This window comes from Schistosoma haematobium, chromosome 4 (genome assembly GCF_000699445.3).
Source record: "Schistosoma haematobium chromosome 4, whole genome shotgun sequence".
NCBI classification, from domain to species: Eukaryota; Metazoa; Platyhelminthes; class Trematoda; order Strigeidida; family Schistosomatidae; genus Schistosoma; species Schistosoma haematobium.
The window spans coordinates 2,208,299-2,231,671 of record NC_067199.1 but is presented as its reverse complement, the minus strand read 5'-3'; the positions used below and the strand labels follow the sequence as shown (position 1 = coordinate 2,231,671).

Sequence of the window (23,373 nt, the reverse complement as noted above, 5' to 3'; positions counted from 1 at the left end):
CAGTTACGTTGACTAATATTTTAGCTAAGATCTGGGAGTCAGACCTTATCCCATCTGACTGGTCGCAATCACTTATCATCCCAATATATAACAAAGGGTCAAAATCATCCTGTGACAACCACAGAGGGATTAGTATCTAAAATACTAGCCTCGATAATTATCAGACGCATAACTAAGACTCGTGAACTGCAAACGCGAAAGAACCAAGCTGGCTTCAGACCTGGTCGTGGCTGCATCGACCACATATTCACCATTCGTCAGGTTCTAGAACATAGGCATACTTATCGTCGTCCGACAATGGTGGTCTTTCTTGACTTAAATACAGCATTTGCCTCTGTAGACCGCGAGATTCTGTGGCAGTGTCTGTCATTGAAAGGCGTACCCCAGAAGTACATAAACCTTATAAAGGGTCTTTACTCGAAAACTACTAGTCGAGTTAGAGCTTATGGCGAACTGTCATCTACTTTTGCAACCTCAAGTGGTGTCCGTCAAGGCTGTCCACTTTCTCCATTTTTGTTTAACTTCATCATAGATCTACTGATGGAAATAACATTCTCGTCGACTGAATTCTCGGGTATTGATCTCCTTCCAGGAGGTCCACTTGTCGACTTGGAATACACAGATGATATAGTCCCGTTTAGTGAAGACACTGATAAAATGCAGAGTCTTTTGGTAGCACTAAGCAACAGTGCCAGAATGTTTGGGATGCGCTTCTCATCCTATAAATGCAAGTTGTTGCTTCAGGACTGGTCTTCGTCAACACCTGAACTAAGGATAGGTAGTGAGGTAGTCGAACGCGTCGACAACTTCACTTATCTTGGAAGTCTGATCAGCCCTAATGGGTTGGTATCGGACGAAATCTCTGCACGGATTCGAAAATCTCGTTTGGCTTTCGCCAACTTACGTCACCTATGGCGAAGGCGAGATATCCGTCCATCAATAAAAGGACAAGTATACTGCGCGGCAGTTCGTTCTGTTCAACTTTACGGCTGCGAAATGTGACCATTAAGAGTAGAAGACACCCGTAAGCTACTAGTATTTGACCACAGATGCCTTAGAAATATTGCTGGCGTCTGCTGGGATCACCGGGTAAGTAATAGTGAGGTTAGACGCAGGGTATTAGTGAATGATGGTAAATCAGTTGATGGGTTTGTTAATCTTCATCGACTGAGATGGTTGGGTCACGTGTAACGTATGCTCGAACACCGATTACCACGACGTGCAATGCTGACTAGTGTTGGGGATGGTTGGAAGAAAGTTAGGGGTGACCAAACAAAACGTGGCATCAGTGCTTGAAGTCACCAACGTCTAGTCTGAGCCATGTTGGTAGATGCAGACTACTTGGTTGAGGTCCGCGTGACTATCGTAACTAATGGTTGGAGACTCTTGGTGACATGGCTCAGAACCGATCACAATGGCGTCGGTGTATAAACTCTGTCTTCTCTTAAACTAAGAGATTAAAATTGCTTCATATCTTTCTCTCTACGAACTAATTCTTTCTTCCTGTACTATATCCTTATTGCAATCTTTGTCTTATATATTACCACCTTTGACCTAACCACTGCTATGAATCCGGTGTTCATGTTGTTGTGTTAATGAGGTATGTCAACTTGGATCGATGCATATATGTGCCTGGTCCTACGTTGTAGCTGACTGACTGACTGACTTCTTTCTACCAATTAATTCTTTCTTCCTGTACTATAACCTTACATAAAATCTTTTATATATTACACCATTGAGTCATCTGCTTCTATGAATCTGGTGTTCGTCTTACTGTGCTAATGAAGTATGGCAACTTGAACCGATGTATATATGTACCTGGTCTTACGTTGTAGCTGACTGACTGACTTCAACTAAACATTCATCACTTGAATACAGCATGACAATGAAGTAATTAGTATCAGAAGGGGTTTTTTGTGGATATTTTAGTAATTTCAGTGGTTGAGATCATGAGTCATTTCAATCCAGACCACCATGGAAAAACTGGAAGCATTAGACGGCTGTTTCGTCCTAATGTGGGACTCATTTAATTAATTCAATGAGGTGTCTTGAAATTCAATGAATGATTTCTTATAAATAGAATCAATACAATTGAACATATAATAATAGTTGATGAACACATTGTTCAGTTTCAGTTAGCATACGAATTTTTATCACCAACACATAAACAAAACATCTATAAAAGATAATATATTTAATTTAATAGTTGAATTCATGAGTCAATTGAAGCTAGACCACCTGGAAGCACTGAACAGTCGTTTCATCCTACTATGGGACTCAGCAGTGCACATTCACGATCACGTCTCGCGAGATTCGAACCCATGATGGTCTAGCTTCAATTGACTGATGAATTCAACTATTAAATTACTATAATACCTACAAAAACCTTTCTCTGATTATAATATAATTACTATACATTATTACGCAATATATGAACCACCTAATTGATTTCAGTAAAAGAAAAAAAAAGGCTTCAAACATTTTTGATGAAATTAGAAAATCAATGAGTTTTATGATAAAGTGTACTTTTAGAGATGAATCAATTGGAATCAAATATGTGACATTTAGGTTTTTTTTTTTGCTCAAAATGCAAATGTCATATTATGACAAGCAGTAAAATTACCTTTGTATTACTGATCAAAGCGTTAAACATTGAAGCGGAATATTATTTTTATTATCATATGAAATTCCTTAATTGGTTGTATATTTTAGGCAAATCAACTTTTAACTTTACTTGGTATTGTTTGTCTGAATCTTCTCATTGATGTTTAGGACTACAATTGATCAGTCTCTTATTGACATATGTGCATCCTATGCGGATTACCTCGATATTATATCCTTAAGTCATAAGCTTTGTAAGCAATGATGGATAGTAGTGGTTAGCAGTGGAATCCAGTTTGAGACGCGTTTCGTCCTATTTGGGACTTGTCAGTTGGATGTACCTCGACCTTAGAGTTGATGTTCACTCTAGGAGTCGAACCTAGTACCGTTCGCTTCAAACGCTATGGCATTATCCACTTAGCTACTGAGCCCTGATAGCCACTTGCTTCATTCATTAATTATATAAAATTGTCTTTTCTTTCATAATATTATTGTCTTGTTCATAAAACTATTCACTTACAATAACTGTTATCTGATTAGCTAACAATGAGTTCAGATTTCTCATTATCGTTTCAAGTTTGTGTGTTTACCTTACTTTAACTAAATTTTGTGATAGATACTTGTGGTTATGTTGAATCGCATATGGTATGAACGTAATTTTTAAAACTTACTTTTATTGTTTTATACTGGAGCGTAAATGTAATATTTCATATGTTATTCTTCACACAGAATGGGAATGATATCGATTTAAATGTGGCTCAAAGTCGTTTTATTGTACAACGTTCACATGAAGCCTATCGTGGTTCAGATGAGAGCGGTGAACTAATATTTCTTGAAGTAATATTTTTTTTAAATGTTAAATTGTATATTTTTAGCGTATTCCTAATATTTAGGGTAGTGGCTAATAGTAAGTAATGTAAAGTACGCCACTAGGCTGGAGGAATGTATATTTAATACGAGAGGTTACAAATATCTGTATATATATATGTCTGGTCTCCACGTGTTATGCTAACTCCATGCTTTCAATGTACTAAAACACTTCGCTCTGTCTAACCACTTTTTATGAAGAAAGTACAAGAAGGTTACAGCAGGATCGCCACTGGCTTCTATTCTGAGTCATATCTGATAAAGTCTCTGGACACTGTGTTGCACCATCTCTTGGACCCCAGCCAGGGAGTCGTGAAGGACCAACAGAAGCCATTCCTTTGCAGCTTTCTTTCACACCACGACATCATGTCATACACTGACCACCTCTCCGCTTCTTCCAACCAGTCCCATAGTCGGTAAATAATGCACGACGTGGAATTCTCTCGGACGACATTCGTAGAACATGTCCAAGCCACCGAAGTCGGTGTTTCAAGATGGTGACACCAATTGCATTATCGTCTCTGTGCCCGAACACACGATGCCGAACCTCTGCATTACTGACATGGTGTTGCCACTGAATGTCAGCAATCCTTCGGAGACAACGATGATCAGACACAGAGTCGTCTAACATCCTCATGTATCAGTTACTTATGAGTAATACTATTTACTTTGATTACTTTCATTCTACTATTATGATTTCATAACAAAACACATTTGGGAATGTACAAAGAGGTACTTCTTAGACGATTATCCTAAATTTTCTTTCATTTTTTCTTGGTGTCTAATTATTATTAGGTTTGTTCTGATTATCTATTAATTCGTAATTTATCTGGACGTATATTAGAACGTTTATGGTATGATCAAGTGATCAATTTAACGTATAGATCACATACACATATATTATGCATTACAAGACAAATATTTGATCATTCACAAATGGATTTATTTTATACTCGTAAAGTAAGTATACTGATTTGGATTCGTTTTTTTTATTCATTGAGTGACTTGAATAACGTAGAACCAGGTACATATATGCATCGGTCCAAGTTGCCATACTTCATTAGCACAGTAAGACGAACATCGGATTCATAGAAGTAGATAACTCAATGGTGTAGTATATAAAAGATTTTATGTAAGGTTATAGTACAGGAAGAAAGAATTAATTGGTAGAAAGAAAGATATGAAGCGATAGTTTAAGGGAAGACAAAGAGTGTGTATACACCTACGCCATTGTGATCGATTCTGAGTCATTTCACACAGAGTCTCTAAACATTGGTGATGATGTGGTGTGAGTAACGTATATCCACACACGTAGTATATAACGGTGGTTAGGCATAGAATGTACTTCAGTAGAATGTCGATGAGGAAAGAACGGAAACGGAACGCTGTTGGTATGAAAACAATGGATTGATGTTTGCGATAGGAACGGTCAAGTTTAAGATGATGGATTGAAATTTTGCAAATTAACGATTTGCTGTATTGTTCTCAGATTTTATTGAGATGCTCTGTAATTTTGCGCTCAAATACATTCGATTGTCCCCACTGGTGTTCTGTTCACTACAATGATATTCACACGACCTCAACCAAGTAGTCTGCATCTACCAACATGGCTCAGACTACAAGTTAGTGACTTCAAGCACTGATGCCACGTTTTTGTTCGGCCTTCCCTAACTTTCTTCCAACCATCCCCAACACTAGTCAGCATTGCACGTCGTGGTAATCGGTGCTCAGGCATACGCAACATGTGGCCCAACCATCTCAGTCGATGAAGAATCACATCCTCATCAACTGATTTATCACCATTCCCTAATACTCTTTGTCTAACCTCAATATTACTTACCTAGTGATCCCAGCAGATGCCGGCAATATTTCTAAGGCATCTGTGGTCAAATACTAGTAGCTTACGGGTGTCTTCTACTCTTAATGGTCACATTTCGCAGCCGTAAAGTTGAACAGAACGAACTGCCGCGCAGTATACTTGTCCTTTTATTGATGGACGGATATCTCGCCTTCGCCATAGGTGACGTAAGTTGGCGAAAGCCAAACGAGCTTTTCGAATCCGTGCAGAGATTTCGTCCGATACCAACCCATTAGGGCTGATCAGACTTCCAAGATAAGTGAAGTTGTCAACGCGTTCGACTACATTACTCCCCATCCTAAGTTCTGGTGTTGAGACAGGCCAGTCCTGGAGGAACATCTTGCATTTATAGGATGAGAAGCGCATTCCAAACATTCTGGCATTGTTGCTTAGTGTGCTACCAAAAGACTTTGCATTTTATCAGCATCTTCAGCAAACAGAACTATGTCATCTGTGTATTCTAAGTCGACAAGTGGACCTCCTGGAAGGAGATCAATACCCGAAAATTCAGTGAACCAGAATCATTATTGATTCCATTTGTTATATGACATATTGCTTAACTTTTTTAGGGATGCATAACTAATATTTTGTTAGATTTATGTACAATTTGTATTTTCCAAGTAAACTTCAAAGAAATATATACAAAGTTATAGATAGATTATGAATAAATGAATTGACGAATTTACTTTTTCTACTATCTATTCATACTACTCATTTTTTTCATTATTATATTGAGGTGAAACTTCAATTTGAAGTAATAATGTACATGAAAATATTGTGATTTGACAGTGTGTTATCTGATGTTCACACCACTGTCATCAATTTGACCTATTATTTCATGTTTCTTGATGTGTTTTGAATCAAGAATTAACATTTATTTACACACATAAACATTGCTACAAAGAGGCACCGAATAGATATGTGCCACATTAATCATTCGATTTGTGTGAGGGCTGGGATACTAGCCGCGTGCCTAAACCTAATCAGGTGGTTTTCTTAAGGGGTCACACTCCGAACCTTTGACCTAAAGGTCTAATCCACAAGACAGTGGAGCAACGTAAGGAGATGCCAACCCATGATAGCCAGTAACCAACAATAGGTTCATACGCCATTTATTTCCTTCAGGATCATGGAGTCCATGTGCAACATTGGTTTGGAATAAGAGTTTTTAACTCCCCTAGGTGGTTCCTGTATACCCACCAACCCCATTACAGCGTCGGACATTCGCTTTTCGTTCTCTCAATTTCGCAAACAACAGTAATGTCGCGAGAATGCAGGAAGTAGGAGTTCCCTGTCGGTGGTTGTATAGGTGTGGTCATGTGAGATCACTTCGAGAGGGAGAGCGGACTCTTCCCATTCTAGGCCATACTAAGGCATTCGGGGGATTCGAACTCGGGACTACTCGCACTTTTCAAGTGCATTAAACGGTTTACTTTGCCCACTTTTAGTATTTCTTAAGTAAGTTTTGGTGTACGCGCTTACGGAGATACAAGTAATTTTCAAGCCGTCTTTGCAACTTTACTTACATGCTCATATTTGTTACATTCTTCTTTTCTTACTAGTCTCGTTTAGTTTATCAACAGATCAAAGAATCAATGAAAAATATATCTGTAGAAGCTTCACATGGAATATTAAGTTAGTTCTATTGTCTATGTTTTGGCTAGAAGTCTTATATGAGTTATATACGATGTGAATCAGTTAAATATAATTTATTATTATCGTTTTCACAACCTCGAACCAACCAGAAATCTAGTATACCTTCACAGTAGAAGGGGAAGCGCTTGATACAGGATTACTTTGAACATTTTATTCCGAAAATCCTCTTCAGCACCAATCAACACCATCTTAACTACTGTCTCAGAAAAAACGGTTTAACACTTCGCAGCAACAGATTTCCAACACATGATACTGCATAGAATCCAAATTCACAATCACCTTTTTTCTGTCATCTGAATTTTCCAATTCAATGACCATCGAACACTGGAAAACTGTCACATCATCGGTTTAACTTTGTGTGAAATTCTGGGCTGGAACTGTTGTCGACTAGCAAAGTAGATTTTCCATCGACTTCTGAGGTTTTCAACTTAACAACTGTTCGTACGCTTCCGGACTTTCTTTTCACCGCATATTTGTTCATTATTTTTGTGTTGCTGAAAACAGATATAAGTAGTCAAAAAAATAATTTCAAATCTTTCATTCAATACCTGTTTACATCCAATTTCTTTATATTATATAATACAGTATTACATTCTTTATGTGTTTGTTTCTTCTCCTATCTCATCAACTTAATCGACTTTTGAGGTATTACGATCAATGTTTCCGATCGATTAACTTGACTCTTTGTTTATTTTGAACGATCTTAAAGTATTAACTTTGTGATCAGTGTCAAGCCGTAGACAAGTAATTACACTGTTTAAAACATGTTGGCCTCTTAACCTCAGTTGCTGTGATACTTTCTCCGAGATGCAAAAAAGACTCTTCCTTCCTTTGACTTCAATGTAATTTCTTTGACATGTACATGTAAGCTAGTAAATGCAATTGTAAATGGGTGCCTGAACTGAAGCAGATGGCATTCTTATCGGGCCACTCCTTGTGCCTTTGGCCGGGTGGTCTAATCCATAAGGCAACGGGACCATATTAAGAAAAATGCGGTCCCATGGAAGCCGGTGGTGACCAAGAATAAGTTCATACTCCAGTTATTCCTTCAGTATCCTGAAGCTAATGTTCACCATTTGTTTTCCAACCTTCTCAGGGTGGATCCTTCATACTCACCAATCAATTTAAAAAGCCGAAAATTCGCTTTTCGTCCTCTTAATTTCATAAACAACACATCCAGCACATAAAGACAGTGAATTAGACTTCCTTAACAGTAACCATATAAGCCTAACCGTGTGAATTCACTTAGAGAAGTAGTGCGGACTCTCCTCACTCTCGGATATATCATAATATTCAGAGGCGTTGTAATTGTTAGTAAGATTTGTACACCACTTTTCATAATTTTGTAAAATTTCTTACTTATCTTATCTAGATGGTGATTTGAACGGTGAGATTAATGCAACTAATTTGGACAACAATCAACCTGGTACTATTAGTATCTTACCAGATGGATTCGTTATTAAATTCGGTGATGAGCAGGTTAGATTTTATTATCTTAAACATGATTAAACTCGTGTGTGTATTTTCAGACGTGCACCTATATATATATATATATATATATATATATATATATATATATATATATATATATATATATATATATATATATATATATATATATATACGTGCACGATGTGAGGGTTATTTAATGTATCTTTTTTATGGCCTTTTGCCGGTTGTACTGTATACATTCATGTTGTTGTTTTTATTATCGTACAGTGGACAGTCGTGGAGTTATGTCACATCTCTAAACGTCATCAACACCTGTTTAAAAGATCCAACGTCGATGGAACCTTATTAGTGTCTAACCGTTATTCTTCGAAAAAGGCATCCTACTTACGCTGAAATTGTGTCATTTTAATTGCTTCTGCTTAAATCCAATTTGAATATTACTATTTTAGTGACCCTATATATGAAAAACGTAGAACAAATTAACACTAATGTGCAAAGCAAACAACTAGGTGGGCAACAGAGATCATTGCTCGAAATATAGATTTTAGTGCTCGTGGTGATTTTGTTACATTTGTGATTGACAACTAAAATTCCGAATCATGAAATCACAATGATTTGGTATACAGTGTTCTTCATTCGTTAATGACTTCATCTTCTTGGTACTTTTAATTAGACCTCTGATTTATTTTTCACTAAGTGTAATTATTATCTTCATCACTCTCTTTCTATTTCAGAAATTTATCAAATTGCATAATATTAAACGTTGTTGTACAATAAAATCAGAAATATTTACGATTGATGTCTACGGTAAGTGGTTCATTATATATTTTTTTATTTAATAAAATTAAACATACTTCCATTTAGTAGTTGAGTTCATGAGTCAATTAAAACTACACCATTATGGAAAACCTGGAATCATTGGACGGCCGTTTCATCTTAGTATCAGACTTCTCAGCAGTGTGCGTCCACGATCCCGCTCGCGGAGCCGAAGGTCCTAGGTCCGAATCCCACTCTCAGGCTCGTGGATGCGCATTGCTGGCTATCCAATGCTTTCAGGTTTTCTATCGGGGTGTAGCTTTAATTGACTCATAAACTGAACTATTAATTTACTACAATCTACACAAAAACCGTCTTCTGATAATAATTGGATCTGTTTTAATCTGACTAAAGGGCATTTTCTGTCTTGTCATTCTACACTATTTAAACCTGTGTGAATTCTACTTGGTTATTTATCTATTTATTCTGAAGACATGAGTTACACTGATTCATGAAATGTTATAAACTGCAACTTCTACTCAATAATATATCATTATTTTATTACTTATATCCTGCTCAATGTTCAGTTTTTTTTTCGAAATAATGAAGTCAAAGTTTAGTATTAATGCATGAAATCAGTCTTTCTTGATAGTTCCATAGGTAGATGTTCGTTAAAATTCCACTTAAATGGTGATGATCCAGTAACCTGGTACATACAAAAATACCAAATTAACTAGCTGTTCACGCTTGAAATATCTTTAGTTGCTCTGATGCAACGATCTTTTGCGTATATGAATTCGTTGCTGATTATTTTCAGTAACTAGAAGATACTGTCTCTTTTTCCTTCTGTCACACACACACACACACTATTGATCCTCAAGTCTCGGTACCCATGTTGGTGTAATATGAAAAATAGTTGTATATCTCATTCCACTCTAGTCTCATCAGTGGTATGACTTGTGTCATTGACAATTTAGGTCTTTATACAACTAAATATATAATAGCTGGTTCTGTAAACGTTTCTTATTTCATTCCAATTTTTATCATTTTTATTCCCTACTTCAAATAAATATCAGATCAAGAGAAGAAAGCAATGATCACTTATCGATTTCAAACGGATATGGTATGTTTATATTTGATATAATTAACTATTCTCACTATATCTTCCATTGTATTCACTTCATTTCTATTTTCAAATATGAATGTATGTAGTAGATTTCCTATAGGATGAATCACATATGAAAAAAACGTAATTATACTTAGCACTACTCACCTTTTGTTGCGCACTACATTACTGTTGGGATATTCAGAAAAATATCCTGTTAATTCTAATTCTATCCTTGGACTTGTAATGGTATCATTTTCCTGTTGGCCAAATATTGTACAAATGTTATTTTCTATTTTATGGTATGTTGTGGTCTATCTGATTGGTATATAAACAGAGTATGTTTGAAATAAATAATTCGTATTTCAGAAGCTGGGATTTGTACTCTGAACTTAACAGGCAGATCTAGGCAGGAAGCAGGGCCAATCAGGACTGTAGGCTGCTTGTACTTGTTTTATGTGTCATTGATCCGATCGATAATCCACTGCTCTCAAATCGGTGGTCACAAGTTATAATGATTACATCCTATGCAAATCAAATGATCAAATGACAAAAGAAGACAAACCAACCATCATCTACAAAATAAGTTGTGTAAGTTGCGAAAACCACTACATCGGACAAAGCGGATGCCTTCTCCATCTTCGCCTGCATGAACATCAATTAGCAGTGAAACGCCATGACATGTCCTCACTTATATCAATGCACGTGGACAACTGCGGACACACAATCGACTGGAAAATTGTGTAAATTGTAGATAGAGGCAATTCGAAAAACAGCAGAGCATTTTTAGAAGCTTGGCACTCAGGTCAATCAACAAGTACATTGAAATCGATTCAATTTATCAACCGATCAGGAAGATTATGGATAAACATAGGAAGAGAAATCAAACCGATGTAAGATACAACGAAACGAAGAAGTAAACAATGACAGGTATAATGTCAAGAAGAACCAATCAATATGGAGTTGTACAGGACAAGCTGTGTGGAGAAATTCGAACACTTCACTTCTACCTGACATTTATGCTAATGGTGTCGTTGAGAAGGAGAACGATGAAATTTCCACGACCAAACTACCCAACTTAGAGAACAAAACTCGATCGAAAAAGCAACATTATCACCGTTTTTATTGGTTAGTTGAAGTCATTGAAATGAACTGAGGATTGATGTATAATAGTTTAGAGCTTTGAAATGCTTGAAAATTCGTAATGTATAAAACTTTCTAGTCAGAATATCATTGTGTGTCAATCAGTCAGCTACAAAATAGGACCAGGCACATATATGCATCGGTCTAAGTTGCTATACTTCATTATCAGTATGTCAGATAAAGGTTTTAAAAAACTCTCTATTCTATAGAGTTATTCTTCAAATAAGAGATACATGATCACAAAGCAACGCAATTAATAAATCTTAATAGGTACATAATTAAGACATTTTCGAAACAAAATTAAGAGAATCTTCATCGACTGAGATGTTTGGGCCATGTGTTATATATGCCTGAACACCGATTACCACGACGTGCAATGCTAACCGTTGTTCGGGATGGTTGAAAGAAAGTTAGGGGTGACCAAACCAAAACGTGGCATCAGTGCTTGAAGTCACTAACGTCTAGTCTAAGCCATGTTGGTAGATGCAGACTACTTGGTTGGAGTCCAAGCGACTATCGTAACCAATGGTTAGAGACTCTTGGTGACATGGCTCAGAATCAATCACAATGGAGTAGATGGATACACACTCTGTCTTCTCTTAAACTAAGAGATTAAAATGGCTTCATATCTTTCTTTGTACCAACTAATTCTTTCTTCCTGTATTATATTCTTATATGCAATCTTTCTTTTATATATTACCGCCTCTGAATTAACTACCTCAATGAGTCCGGTGTTCATCTTGTTGTGTTAATGAGGAATGTCAACTTGGACCGGTACATATACGTGCCTTGTCCTACATTGTAGCTGACTGACTGACTAAGAGAAAGAAAAAACCACATTTATACTTGCAGGGTTAACTTGTAGGTTATGAATGTTAAAAGATATAACACCGTAGACTTTTTGTTGTTGTTCTAAATAACGTATCTAGACAGTCTATTTGCATCATATTTAGCGAATGTTTATTCCCTAATGAAGTTCTAACCGACATTACTCAGTTTGAATCATCAAGAAGATAACTAAAATTCTTATCGAAGTGTGTCTAAACAATTTTTCTTCCATTTTCCCAACATTCGAAAGATGATTATATTACTTTTAATATTCTATTGTTATCCATTGAAATCTCTATAGGCTTTAATAATTTTAAGCTTATGGAAAAGTATCATTGAATCGGCTCTTCGACCTAAATTGAAGAATATGACAAAGTGATGATTGATGATCATGATCATGATGATTGGTCAGTTTATTGTTGGACCCCAATATGTTGTCTGTTAATGTGTTTGTTGTTGTTGTCCTTGTCGTCGTCGTCGTCCTTGTCATCGTCATTTTTACATTGAATTGCTCTATATTGTCTCCGTTTTCTTTGTGCTACTTTTTAAGTCGAATTTTATTTATACATGAATGAGTTTTATGAAATAAAATTACATACTTACTTACTTCCATAGTTTACTCAAGTTTTAAAGCCTAATTTCTCATAGTTTATAATGTAATTGAACTATTACATACTGTCTGTGTATATTTTTGAGTTGAATACATCCATACAAAGTTATATTGATTTAGGTCGCTAATTAGTTTTATGTATCGAAAATGGTGATTAAGAGCATATGGGACTCATGTGCTGCATATCAGCTTAGCTCAATAAGTTGTTGTTCGAACCAAATTTACAATTCTCATCAAGTACCCTTTCTACTACCTTCATTTGATTGAAAGATATACCGGATCAAATACTAACAATGTGTTTTTAACCTTCAATAAACAAGTTTTATAGCCATATTACATAAATGACATAAACCTTCTGGGTTTCATGAATAATCCTGAACTACCTATAATTATTAAAACTTCACCTCATTGCACAATCAAGTGACTATCAGGATTCAATAGCTAAGTGAATAGCATGTTGGTGTTTTGAAGCAAACGGTATTGAGTTCGAATCCCAAATAGGATTCTACTGGTAGCCTTTATCCATCTTTGTATATATAATAATACTTATGTTCACTTTTATGTTTGTTTATTCTTATTTCAGACAACTCATTTATTTCAAAATTTTGTATCACTTTTCTCAATGTCATCATCATCATCATCATTTAAGTAATTCATTTACTCTGGGAGAATTCATATATAATCAAATAAATCAATGATGTCATAGCAACTAATCATAATACATTGGGATACATACAAAGGAAATAACATATTTTTGTTGTTGTTGTTGTTGCTAGTTATTGTTCCCAAATCAATTCTGTATGTACATGTGATGAATGTATTTTAAATGTTCACCTCCTGTATTTTATTCTTGTTCAACAGTGTTAATTGTCTTCCTTATAATATACACATTTCAATATTCTTTCATTCTTTGTAGATGTTGTGATCATGAGTATGTGTGTGTGTGTGTGTGTATTTCTTCTCTACTTGATGCTTACATAACTTACTTTAGATTGATTGAGAAGAACAATATTGTATACATTTTGGTTTCTATTACATTTTATTCTATGTATCACAAGTGAAAGTGATCGAATTTCCTCTATTGTATTTTATTGTTTCAGTGCCTGTTGTCGTTATTCAATTGTATTGACAAATGATTATCATTACTTACTTACATATGTCTGTTACTCCTCGTGGAGGAGCATAAACCGCCCATCAGCATTCTCCATTCAATCCTGTCCTGGACAATTCTTTTCAGTTCTTTCTAATTGTTATTCATCCTTTTCATATGTGCTTTGATTTCTCGACGTAATGATCATTAATACAATCATTATTATAGTTCAGGTTATCTGTTTAGAATCATTTCAAAAGATACCATTTCATTATATGTCTTCTTTTATTCACAATTATCTGTATGATGTTTCAAATGTCTTTTTCCTTTTGGCTTCATTTACTTTATATAAGTCATTAGTTACCTATTTGATTATCAATGATCTTTTGTTACTATATTTCTAATTCATTATTACTGTGATATTTATATCCTCTATCAGTTAGTCTTTCCCTAATATCATTTTCACTATTAACAATGATACAGATGACCAATTTCCTTCGTATTCCCTCCTCCTTTCTCCCTTCTTACGACTCATTATTATCTTTATAACTGAAGATGAAATCTTCATATAACTTTCTAGATTGTTGATTATAAATTTCATTGTGTTCTTGTCTGTTTACTTCATTTACATTCCATGAGAAAATGGGTTATGGTAAGATTTGTTTAGTTGTATTTTACAAAATCTACACTCTATTATTATTCACATCACTTTGTATCTGTGTGGTAATGTTCATATAGCAACTTGAACTGATGTATTTTGCGTACGTACGAAACTCTACGTTGTTATTGACTGGCTGACTGACTGATTGATTAACATCATCTTCACATACACATTCCTCGTTGTATATGTCAATTTGTTTGAGAAATTACTTTTCATCGGTATTATTATTATTATAATCAGTCGTAATATTGCTTATTTGTTGCAGTTTTCTTAATGTAAAAATTTCGATCATTTGTTATAATACAATTTGATTGAACCCAGTTATTTTCTTACTAAAAAATAAAGAGGAGACAATAAATTGAATTAGATTAAAAGATTAATTATAGTGGATATTGAGCTAGAATGATTATTTCAATGGTTGAGGTCATGTGTCATTTGAAGCTAGACCACCATGAAAAACCTGGAAGCACCAGACGACCATCTCGTGGGACTCCTCAACAGTGCGCATCCACGACACTGCCACGTGAGATTTCGACCCAGGACCTATCGGTCTCGCGCGCGAACGCTTAACCTCCAAACCACTGAGCGGGCATCCAATTATACTAATGTCTTACTACAACTAATCCACGAAATTGAGCGACTCATCCCTCATTGTCTTCAGTGAGTTTCTATCCCACAACAGACCCGGTTGAACGCCACTGCTTCTTATTAGAAATCCAGGAAATGCTACTTGAAGCCAGTCACTAGTGAGCATATGTTGATTCATATCAGAAGGGCTTTTTGGATATAGTTGAGATGATGAGCCAAGACGAATGGAGTTGCCATTTCCGATTTTGTTATTACATCGGGTATAACCAGAGTGTGATAAAATGTTTCAAGTAATTCGATCTCAGAAAATACCAATAATCCCACCATGTGTTTGGGGAGTTGTGAATATGTGTGGTTAAGTGTACCTAACCCTACTTTTCACACTGTAGTTGCCTCATACACTCATTTCATCTGAACTACATGTAATAGTGATAACCACTAGGTTTCGAACGGGCGTATATCTTCAAACTGCAATACTTCACTGAATTACTCTTTGACCGACTGTAATCGTGTATCATCTGGTTTTTGTGAACTAACTGAAAGTGTCGGATCCCTAATAGTTATTTGAATGAAAATTGACTCATTGTTTAAACGACATCTTCACATAGTGGATGATTCAATACACGGATTTGCTTTAGATGCTTAGCAAACACTTGCTGTGACGAAATCCTTTTTTCGACTCATATGTTGATGGAAGGAAATATCCACTGAAACCTCATTTTATCGTAGAAAGTCAACGCCTATTATGGAAGAATAGTGGTGTTTGCACGAAACGATGATTGATTGGTTTCTATACAACCGCTCACTTTATTCTAACCATTGCGTTCAGAGTATTCACCTTTCTTCGTTATCGAGTTTAGTCACAGCTAACAGAGTGTTCATTTTGTACAGTTTGAGGGATTTTCGGTGCATACACCCGACTAAATTACATTACTTATTATCAGAATGAGTTTTGTGGAGAGTTTTTTAGAAATTTCACAGGTTCAAATCATGAGTCGATCGAAGCTAAACCATCATGGAAAACCTGGAAGCACTGGACGGCCGTCTCGTCCTAGTATGGGACTCCTCAGCAATGCGCATCCACGATCCCACACCACGCGGGGCTCGAACACAGGACCTACTGCCTCCGCGCGCGAGCACTTGACCACTGAGACGGCATCCAACGATGTTAATGTCTAACTTCAACCAATCCACGAAGTTGCGCCACCGTACACCATTGTCTTCAGTGAGTTACTATCTCACAACAGACCTGGTTGAACTCCACTGGTAACGGCTTCTCATGATTTCAACCTGTGAAATTTCTAAAAAACTCTCTACAAAACCCATTTTGATAATAATCAACTGCTCACTAGTGACTGACTGCAGCAAAAACTCCTGGAGTTCTAGTGAGAAGCCGTTACCAGTGGAGTTCAACCAGGTCTGTTGTGAGATAACAACTCACTGAAGACAATGGTGTAAGGTGGCGCAACTTCGTGGATTGGTTGAAGTTAGACATTAACATCGTTGGATGCCGGCTGTGGTCAAGTGCTCGCGCGCGAAGCCAGTAGGTCCTGTGTTCGAGCCCCGCGTGGTGTGGGATCGTGGATGCGCACTGCTGAGGAGTCCCATACTAGGACGAGACGGCCGTCCAGTGCTTCCAGGTTTTACATTACTTATTGTAAGATTGTGTGCTTGATTTGGTCCGATTTTAAGTATGCTACTTATAAGTAACTAGATTTCTAATAATAAATATGTATCACACGAGAAAGTTTAATTAAATATATGGTGTGGAATGCGAAAATAACCGAAATACAAACAGTGAATAAGAAATTGCTGTTCATGCGCCTACAATTCAGAGGGTATACGTCTAGCGAAATATCAACTCAGGGATTACGCAGGTCAATGCAAAAATCTTTCAGCGCTGATTGATAGATATTAATGATTTACCAAACAATGATCATACTCTATCTAGATGGTGACCAATAAGCATCATGAAATCCGTGAAACTATGCTCAAATCCTACACTTTTCACTTTCAAAGGGACTTTGTATAAACAAACGAACGGTTTAACCATGTGATCTGCAGTATCTCCAATTATTGCAAATTTATCTGTGTACCACATTGAGTCGTCTATTTTCGCCAGCACCATCAGAGCGCGTATCTGGTTCAGATATTCAGATGACACATTTGTCATTATTAAAAAGACTCTTCTTTGAAATCTCTCCAAACACATAAACGCTATGTGAGAACACATCAAATTCACTTTCGAAAAGGAAAATGAACATCATGAAGCTTCAATCTTAGACTGTTTGTTTGAAAGGAATTCTGATAGTAGTCTAAATCAGATCATATATCGAAAACCGATACATTCAAATCGGTATGTTGATTTCAACTCTGCAAATTCATTCAGTACAAAAATGCCCCAAGCACTAAATCTTTTCGGAAGAGTAATCAAGATGATTACCTCAGTAGAAAACCAGCTGAGAGGAAAAACGAATGCCATCGAAATACTATGAAGTATTAATTTTCGTGAAATTATTATTATAAACATATTAGAACACAACTTTCCTTCTGTAAACAACAGACCTAATGAACGATGTTGGATTGGTACTGTGATTCTACTTACGTCCAAGGTTCAACAGAAGTACCACAACAGATATTAAAAGAGCACAAAATTAAAACTTTCTATAAGACAACTAACACTCTAAGAAACGCTTTAGTTAAAATTACAGATAAAACTCCATTCGTTTTCATTCAAAATTTTGTCTACAGATTAGGCTATATCGATTTTGATGCGTTGTTCTATATTGGAGAGTTTTCTCGTGAAATTTCGACTGATGTCAAAGAATATTTAAGTTACACAAAAAGACCTCATAACAATCCTATAGAATTAGAAATCTTACAGGTTAAATCAGCAATAACAGTACATGCTACTTTAAAAAAATCATCAAATCGATATTAAAGAAATCAAATGAATTCGGAAAGTCTGTTCCAACTGTCAAGAGAGGCGAGTAGTCGAAACGTTTCACATAATGCTAAATCCCTCTGACCTCATTAGGAAAGAAGGTCTGAATATTCATCGAATCTGGACTGTCTCTCCAAACAACCACATTTAATCTTATTATTTTGTTACACACAGTCTGAACATACACACACACAGAGACCTACCATTCAAACCCATTACTTCATATTACAAATGTGTACATTTTTCAGAACAATAACCTGACACACAAATTAATACAGTGAAAGGCTATACAAATTCACCATTACTAAGAATTACTTGACATTGATATATTCAGATCTTTTATGATACTGATTATACTAAAAAAATTCTGCTTTTTTTACTTACGCCTGTTACTCCTCGTGGAGGAGCATAGGCTGACCACCAGCATTCTCTATCCAACCCAGTCCTGGGCAATCCTTTCTAGCTCCTTCCAGTTGTCATTCATCCTTTCCATATCTGCTTCTATTATCCGACGTATTGTGTTCTCAGGCCTTCCTCTTTTCAGTTTCCCTTCAGGATTCCAACTTAGTGCTTGTCTCGTGATGCAGTTTGAAAATTTGCGTAATGTATGTCCTATCCATTTCCATCTTCTTTTCCTGATTTCCTCTTCAGCTGGAAGCTGATTTGTTCTCTCCCAGAGAAGGCTGTTGTTGATGGTATCCGGCCAATGGATGTTGATTATCTTGCGTAGACAGTTATTTATAAGTACTTGCACCTTCTTGATGATGGCTGTAGTAGTTCTGCAAGTTTCAGCTCCATACAGTAGAACTGCGTTGACATTCGTATTGAAGATTCTCACTTTGATATTGGTTGAAAGTTGTTTTGAGTTCCATATGTTCTTCAATTGTAGGAATGCTGTCCTTGCCTTGCCAATCCTCACCTTTACGTCTGCATATGAACCTCCTTGTTCATCAATTATGCTTCCCAGGTATGTGAAGGATTCTACATCTTCCAGAGTTTCGCCATCAAATGTGATTGGACTGGTGTTCTCCGCTTTGAATTTGAGGACCTTGGTTTTCCCCTTGTGTATACTGATGCAATTTTTCTACTCATTAGGAATAAAATATATTTATTATTAACTCTCTACCGAGTGTTCAATTTATTTGAAATTTTAATAGCTGAGATTATGAGTCAATTGAAGCTAGACCACCATGGAAAACCTGGAAGGTTCCGAGGTTCAAATCTCTCGAGACGGGATCGCGGATGCGCACCTTTGACGAGTCCCATACTGGGACGAAACGTCCGTCCAGTGCTTCTAGGTTTTCCATGGTGGTCTAACTTCAAATGACTCATGCATTCAACTATTAGAATTACTATAATATACACAAAAATCCCTTCTGATATTATTTGAAATTATCACGTCCAACCCTGGAATTGATATCTATAACTAGTAATTTTATTGTGAAATTCCTTTGATAAGTCTGCCGTAAAGTAAATAAACACTTACAAACCTTTTATCTATATGATCAGATTTAAATGATTAATTTGTCGTTGTGTTTATGGAGTTCTGGTTAGAGTCAAGACAGTTCTACTATACGAAGCTGAAACTTGCAGAACTACTACAATCATCATCAAGAAGGTACAAGTATTTATAAATAGCTGTCTACACAAGATAATCAACATCCATTGGACGGATACCATCAGCAACAACCTTCTGTGGGAGAGAACAAACCAGCTTCCAGCGGAAGACGAAATTAGGAGAAGACGATAGAAATGTACAGGACATACATTACGGAAATCACCAACCTGCATCATGAGACAAACCCTTACTTGGGATGCTGAAGGGGAACGGAAAAGAAGAAGGCCAAGGAACACATTACTTCGGGAAATAAAATCAGACTTGAAAATAATGAATAACAACTGGAAATAACTGGAGAAGATTGCTTAGGACAGAGTTGGATGTACAGTGCTGGTGGTCAGCCTATGCTCCTCCACGAGGAGTAACAGACGTAAGTAAGTAAATTTATGAAGTATTGACTATTACTGTGAAGTTCAATGCCTTCATTTTACATTTATATCTTAAACTAATCATTAATAATTGTACAGTCATTCTCTTATTCCATTCACTAATATATATATATACTCAGGTGGAATCTCGCTGATGATGTCGCTCAAATGCTTATGTAAAGCAGCCATTGAAATACTAACCGTTTGACAATCGAATTCCGTATCCAATGTTTCTCAACTCATTATATTTGTTATCATTGGATTTTCTTTACACTTATAACAAGTCAAGTGAATGAATCGTTATAGAAATGTCGGTAATCATTAAATTCCTGTTAGTGGACATCCTGTTCATATAGAGGCAGTGGATCGGATGTCATTACCAGTGCCATAACAGAGTGATCACAATCATACACAACCAGAGAAATATTGGAAACACTTATTGCAGAACAATAGTAATAATTACTATGATCAGTCTTTTGTTATGTATGTTCCAGGTTGCATTGTGATCTACTGTTAAGGATAAATTAGATTTAAATCAGTGAAGTTTACCAGGAACGGTATAAGTGTAACATATTTACAGGTAGAAAGGTTTGATGAATAGTCTCGATAATAATAAAGATAAAACACTAGTTTGATTTCACGGACAGATTAAGGCAAATTACTCCAAATCCCTAAATATTTACTGGTAAAAGGGTTCAAATAGAGAGAGAAGATTTAAGATGAGATCGCTTCACTAATAATAAAGAGTTACGGACTATGGGTAATTTTAGTGGTCAAACAATTAATCCTGAATAACATACTGTTAACTTCAACCTGATATGTGAACAACATCTGAACACCCTTTTCAGATACTATGAAATTTGTATTATTGAATATTCTTTAATGCAAACTATTTCAAAGATCGTTTAACTGGGTGCTCACGCTTTACTGATATCGAAAACGGTTTTCAATCTGACTTTTATGTACAGAAGCTACTTGATTTCAGCGTTACTCGATAATCACTGTTACGATTTGCAAATTCATGTGCATTATCTATTCTTCTTTACTATTCTCCATTATTAGTTCCTGAGTTCTTAAGGGAAGCTTTTGCTCTGTTGGTGAATGTGCTGTAAGCAATTGGTAAGATATATGCTAAATCCTTATATCTCATTATGAATGTGGTAATGGATAGATGTATGAAAACTTGTAGACTACTGTCATGTGTTATTCTCTCAGATAATAATCATGCTTCCCATTTATATATTTCTCTTTGTACATCTGCCGGTAGAACAAGGTGCAGATACAAAAGCTCTACAGTATCTTATCAAACGAATGTGAAATGATACGAACAGGTTGGAGTAGGAGGAGAAGTAGTAGTAGTAGTTGTTGTTGTTGTTGTTGTGAAATGATAATATCGATTATTATCATGCTGACACTAGTGTACACTGAAATTATGATGGTAAGATCGTTATTATTATTTTTATAAGTTGTACTGGTCTTGTGCGTGCTACTTATACTAACATAAGTAGTATATAACGCGGGTCAAAAATGTAATGTTTGGCAGCAAATTGGGAAGATCAAGAAAGGAAGAACGGGAATAAAAAGCAATTAGTATAGAAATGCAAGAACAATGAAGTCTGAGACAATGATTGAACATTTTGCAAATGAAGTATTATAGTATGGTTTTTTCTATTTTACCAAGTAACTCTGTGATGTTGTGCTAAGTATAATTCGGTTATCCTCAACTGTGTTCACCTTCACTACACTGCTAGTAATATTGCAATCATTGGAAGCAATGATTACAAAAGCGCAGGACAGTTGTATATAATTGAACATTTACAACTATTAACCACAAGTTTGTTTACTTAATTAAATAATTAAAGTGTATAAAGTCATTTAAACCTAGTACAAATCAACAACACAAGTCAACTCATGCACATTCAATACTCACACATATCTGTATAGAGACTAAATTTGTTGTTGTTTTTTTAGTCTTGTGTTAAGCAATAATGACTGACACCGATAGAAAGCAATTTTCATGATAATCTGTAAGTATGTGTTCAATCAAAACAGGAACCGAGGTAAGATTATGGTGTGTGAAAGTCGATAAATCAAATCAAACTTTAACAAATACTCACAATCACACACACACACATTAGTTCATAAGGCTGTACGTTATCATCAAACATCGGAAGTGACACCATGATCCTCTGATAAATGATAAGCATCATTTTATTTATTGTGCTAAACTGTTAAGGTCATCCGTTATTTGTGATCTAGTGAGATTATCAAATATCTCAGATAAAGAGAATATTAGATAGTAATGAAAAGAAATGTAGGTAGATTGACGTGAATGTCATAATTTGAAAAGAACAAAATAATCAACCTTTTTTTTATATAATTAAGGTAAACAAACGTGAATGACATTGTAATTCATACAAAAATATTCACTGGTGTTCCGTTTCAATAACTTTGTATAATTTAATCACTAAATTCATGAGTCCATTGAAGCACTAGATGTTCGTTTCGAACGATTGTCGGACTCCTCAGCAGTGCGCATCCACTATCCCGTCCGCAGTAAACGAACTTATGACTCTCGGTCTCACGTGCGAACAACCAACCTCAAGAATACTGAGCAGGCGTCCAACGATATTAGTTTCTTACTTCAACTAATCGACAAAATTGAGCCACCGTACTTCCAGGTTTTCCATGGTGGTCTAGCTTCGATTGATTCATAAATTGAATAGTTAAATTACTACAATCTCCACATAACCCTTCTCTGAATGAATAATTATTTATTGTAATCATCCGATTTGTAGGTCTATTAGGTTCATGATCTCAAACACCGGTTTACAAAATTTACATTCTATACTCTTTCTAAACTCAATTATACACAGATGGATGACAGATGTACTGCAGTTCACCCAGATTCTCAAGTTATATACATACTATTCACTTATATGTAGATCTTAAACATTGAAGGTTTGTTGTGCTAATGTCATCAATGTTATTGTCTAGTATTTTCTCAAAGAACAAGCTTCGGAAGAATATATTTGAATGTGATAATTTGGAAAGAATTTGATAGTAAGTGACATGAATCAGAATCAAATGAGTCTGCTGAATTGCAAGCAGAAACTGTGAACTAGAGTACAAACAAAAATACTTCAATGTAGAGGTAATATGTGGTATCATGAAGACGATGATCCTATTGACTGCTTTGTACATGTTTACTGTTACTCGTCCTGCAAT

At 35.8% G+C, this 23,373-nt stretch overlaps 2 protein-coding genes across 2 annotated transcripts in view; both read left to right on the top strand.

The window, feature by feature from the left end:
• The window catches only part of MS3_00007195 (uncharacterized protein), a 75,394-nt gene extending 59,299 nt beyond the window's left edge, over nt 1–16,095 (top strand). The window contains exons 21-27 of the mRNA XM_051215449.1: nt 3,331–3,438; nt 4,264–4,428; nt 6,889–6,961; nt 8,355–8,461; nt 9,169–9,241; nt 10,267–10,313; nt 13,460–16,095. Of these exons, the coding sequence (XP_051065954.1) occupies nt 3,331–3,438; nt 4,264–4,428; nt 6,889–6,961; nt 8,355–8,461; nt 9,169–9,241; nt 10,267–10,313; nt 13,460–13,528 (642 nt within the window). The 3' untranslated portion in view covers nt 13,529–16,095. The remainder of the gene's footprint in view (nt 1–3,330; nt 3,439–4,263; nt 4,429–6,888; nt 6,962–8,354; nt 8,462–9,168; nt 9,242–10,266; nt 10,314–13,459) is intronic.
• Nucleotides 16,096–16,866: 771 nt separating this feature from the next.
• Nucleotides 16,867–18,669, top strand: MS3_00000363 (uncharacterized protein). The gene has a single exon (XM_051208160.1). It carries the CDS (start codon nt 17,791–17,793, stop codon nt 18,154–18,156), a length of 366 nt encoding a protein of 121 aa, XP_051065953.1. The 5' UTR covers nt 16,867–17,790; the 3' UTR covers nt 18,157–18,669.
• Nucleotides 18,670–23,373: the final 4,704 nt, after the last annotated feature.